Source organism: Agelaius tricolor, unplaced genomic scaffold (genome assembly GCF_023055355.1).
Source record: "Agelaius tricolor isolate 1412-34295 unplaced genomic scaffold, bAgeTri1.0.p SCAF_40, whole genome shotgun sequence".
NCBI lineage: Eukaryota > Metazoa > Chordata > Aves > Passeriformes > Icteridae > Agelaius > Agelaius tricolor.
The window spans coordinates 3069946-3072933 of NW_027269300.1; the positions used below are offsets into that span (position 1 = coordinate 3069946).

General features: G+C 57.5%; 1 protein-coding gene across 1 annotated transcript; it reads right to left on the bottom strand.

Moving 5' to 3' along the window:
• Positions 1-419: 419 nt before the first annotated feature.
• Positions 420-1352, bottom strand: LOC139603658 (olfactory receptor 14J1-like). The gene has a single exon (XM_071454549.1). The coding sequence runs from the start codon at positions 1350-1352 to the stop codon at positions 420-422; it is 933 nt and encodes a 310-aa protein (XP_071310650.1).
• Between the last annotated feature and the right edge of the window lie 1636 nt (positions 1353-2988).

Sequence of the window (2988 nt, forward strand, 5' to 3'; positions counted from 1 at the left end):
ACAGCAGGCTGGACATGAGGCAGCAGTGTGCCCAGGTGGGCAAGAAGGCCAATGGCTCCTGGCCTGGATCAGGAATGGTGTGGCCAGCAGGAGCAGGACTGCTGTGCTGCCCCCAGCTCTGCACACAGACATTGCTGCTGCAGCTCCAGAGAAGGGAACAAAAGGGGCTCTCAGGTAAAAACTTTACTTGGAGATCCTTAGGTGTATTTAAAGCCACTGAGAGCACAGCTCCTCATTGACACAGTCTGGGCCCTTAGAATAATGTGGAGATAAACAAAATGAGAAATGGCAAAACCAGTAGCATTTACTTTGGACAATATTAAAAAAAAACCAAAGGAATGAAAAGAACAAACCTCCAGACCCAAGTACTATCAAAGATGACTTTTATTATGAGTGACTTGCAGAAATTTGCAAGCGGCTTAATGTTTCTGAAAGCATCCAGTCATCAGTGTCCACACTGCAGCCTGGAGCTCCTGGTTCCTCAGGCTGTAAATGAGGGGGTTCAGAGCTGGAGGCACCACTGAATACAGAACTGACACTGCCAGATCCAGGGATGGGGAGGAGACAGAGGGGGGCTTCAGGTGAGCAAACACAATAGTGCTGAGAAACAGGGAGACCACGGCCAGGTGAGGGAGGCAGGTGGAAAACGCTTTGTGCCGTCCCTGCTCAGAGGGGATCCTCAGCACAGCCCTGAAGATCTGCACATAGGAGAAAACGATGAACACAAAACAACCAAAAGCTATAGAGACAGTGAAAACAGAAACCTTAAGTTCCCTGAGGTAGGATTTGTAGCAGGAGAGCTTGAGGATCTGTGGGATATCACAGAAGAACTGGCCCAGGGCATTGCCATGGCACAGGGGCAGGGAAAACGTATTGGCCGTGTGCAGCAGAGCATTGAGAAAGCCACTGGCCCAGGCAGCTGCTGCCATGTGGGCACAAGCTCTGCTGCCCAGGAGGGTCCCGTAGTGCAGGGGTTTGCAGATGGACACGTAGCGGTCGTAGCACATGATGGTCAGGAGGGAAAACTCTGCTGAAATGAAAAAGGCAAACAGAAACACCTGTGCAGCACATCCTGAGTAGGAGATGGTGCTGGTGTGCCAGAGGGAATTGTGCATGGCTTTGGGGACAGTGGTGCAGATGGAGCCCAGGTCGCTGAGGGCCAGGTTGAGCAGGAAGAAGAACATGGGCGTGTGCAGGTGGTGGCCGCAGGCTACGGCGCTGATGATGAGGCCGTTGCCCAGGAGGGCAGCCAGGGAGATGCCCAGCAAGAGGCAGAAGTGCAGGAGCTGCAGCTGCCGCGTGTCTGCCAATGCCAGCAGGAGGAAGTGCCTGATGGAGCTGCTGTTGGACATTTGCTGGGGCTGCACATTTCAACCTAGAGAAGGAGAGAATACAGGGATATCTAGGGGACATTTCTCACAGAAAAGTCAAAGCCCTTTCTTACAGACCCTTTCCTCCCACTAAACACCTCCCCCTTGTCTATGTCTAGCAGATCTTCCTTCACCTTTCTTGCTGGAGCCCTGATTGCTGCTGGCCAATGTTGTGTCAGGAGCTGGACCCTGACCTGCAGGACACCTGGGAGTCAGCACTGACCTCCAGTCAGTGGAGGGGAACAGTCAGAGCAGGGGCCAGTCCTGGTGTTCAACTTGGAAAAAAAATCTTCCAGTAAGACTGCAGAGCTGCCTGGGTGAAGGGATGGGGATAACAGAAGGCAGAACAAGAGATTCTGTTGCACCTGTGGAGAAAAGAGAGTCCAGGGAGGCAGGAGGGTTGTCTGAGGCTTAGTGCAGACTGAGGGGAGCTGCTCTGTCCCTCTCTCCTGTTCCAGCTGCCCTGGACTTGCACCTTTCTGAAATCCACTCCCGTGTTGCCCTGGACAGCCAGGAGACACTGCAGAGAGCAGAGGGATCCCTGCACACAAAGTGGCTCCTGCCTTTCCCAGAGTCAGGAGAGTGGGCTCATTGCCAGCCTCCCAGGCTGCCCTGCCCAGAGCTCCCCAGGCACAGGGAGCTGGGACACCCCATTGCTGTGCTCAGCCTGCACAGGAGGAGCCCAAGGGCTGGGCCTGGCCCTGCAGCTGGAACTGCCATTCCAGAGAGCGCCTCAGCAATGCCAGCAGCACCTGGGCAAGGCAAGGGGAGAGAGAGCCGGGCCTGAGGAAAAGCCTTTCCCTGCCCAGCCCTGCCCAGCCCCTGCCAGGCAGCAGCAGGGCAGGACAGTGGCCCTCAGGCCCTGGTCAGCAGGGAATCAATGGGCACATGGCCGGAGAGATGCCCTTCATCTCTGGGGCTGCTCTGCCGGCCCAGGAGGGACTGAGGGCCCCGAGCCCCCGGGCTGAGGGCTGTGCTGGCTGCGAGGGGACACAAGAGCTGTGCTGCTCAGGGCAGTGTCTGCCCTGCAGGGCAGGCCCGGCAGGTGCCACATCTGCCCTGCAGCAGGGCTGCCCTCAGCACTGCCTCCCTGCCTCCCTGCCCACGGCTCTGCTGCTGGAGCTGTCCCAGCCCCAGCTGCTCCTGTGGCCCCGGGCTCCTTCCCTGCCAGAGCTGCCAGAGCCCAGCCCAGGCCCTGGGCCAGCCCTGCCCTGCAGCTGCTCGGCCCTGCAGGGATTAAAGAACAGCTCCCCCAGCCTGGGCACCATGGAAAGGTGATGCTGCATGGATCTGGAGGCTGGGCAGGTGCAGACACTTGCTGAGGTGCCCAGGAATCCTCAGGTGATGGTTTAAGAGTCTCAGCCCCTGCTCTGCCCTGCCCAGCTGAGTTTCCATTGCCACCCAGCTGTGCCAGGGAAAAGTGGGAGCACAGATTCAGGAAAGCAGAGACCCAAGCAGGAAACTCCTGCCCTGAATGAGCTCATGACAAGTCCACTCAGAAGGGGAGCCCTGCTCTGCAGCACATCCTCCTCCTCCTCCTCCTCCTCCTCCTGCTCCTGTGGCACAGAGAAACTGAGAGAGTCCTCCTGACACATCCCCCAGGCTCTGGGGTGTGCTG

Excerpts from the sequence above, each read along its gene's own strand:
- LOC139603658 (XM_071454549.1), bottom strand. The coding sequence starts at position 1,352 with ATGTCCAACAGCAGCTCCATCAGGCACTTCCTCCTGCTGGCATTGGCA.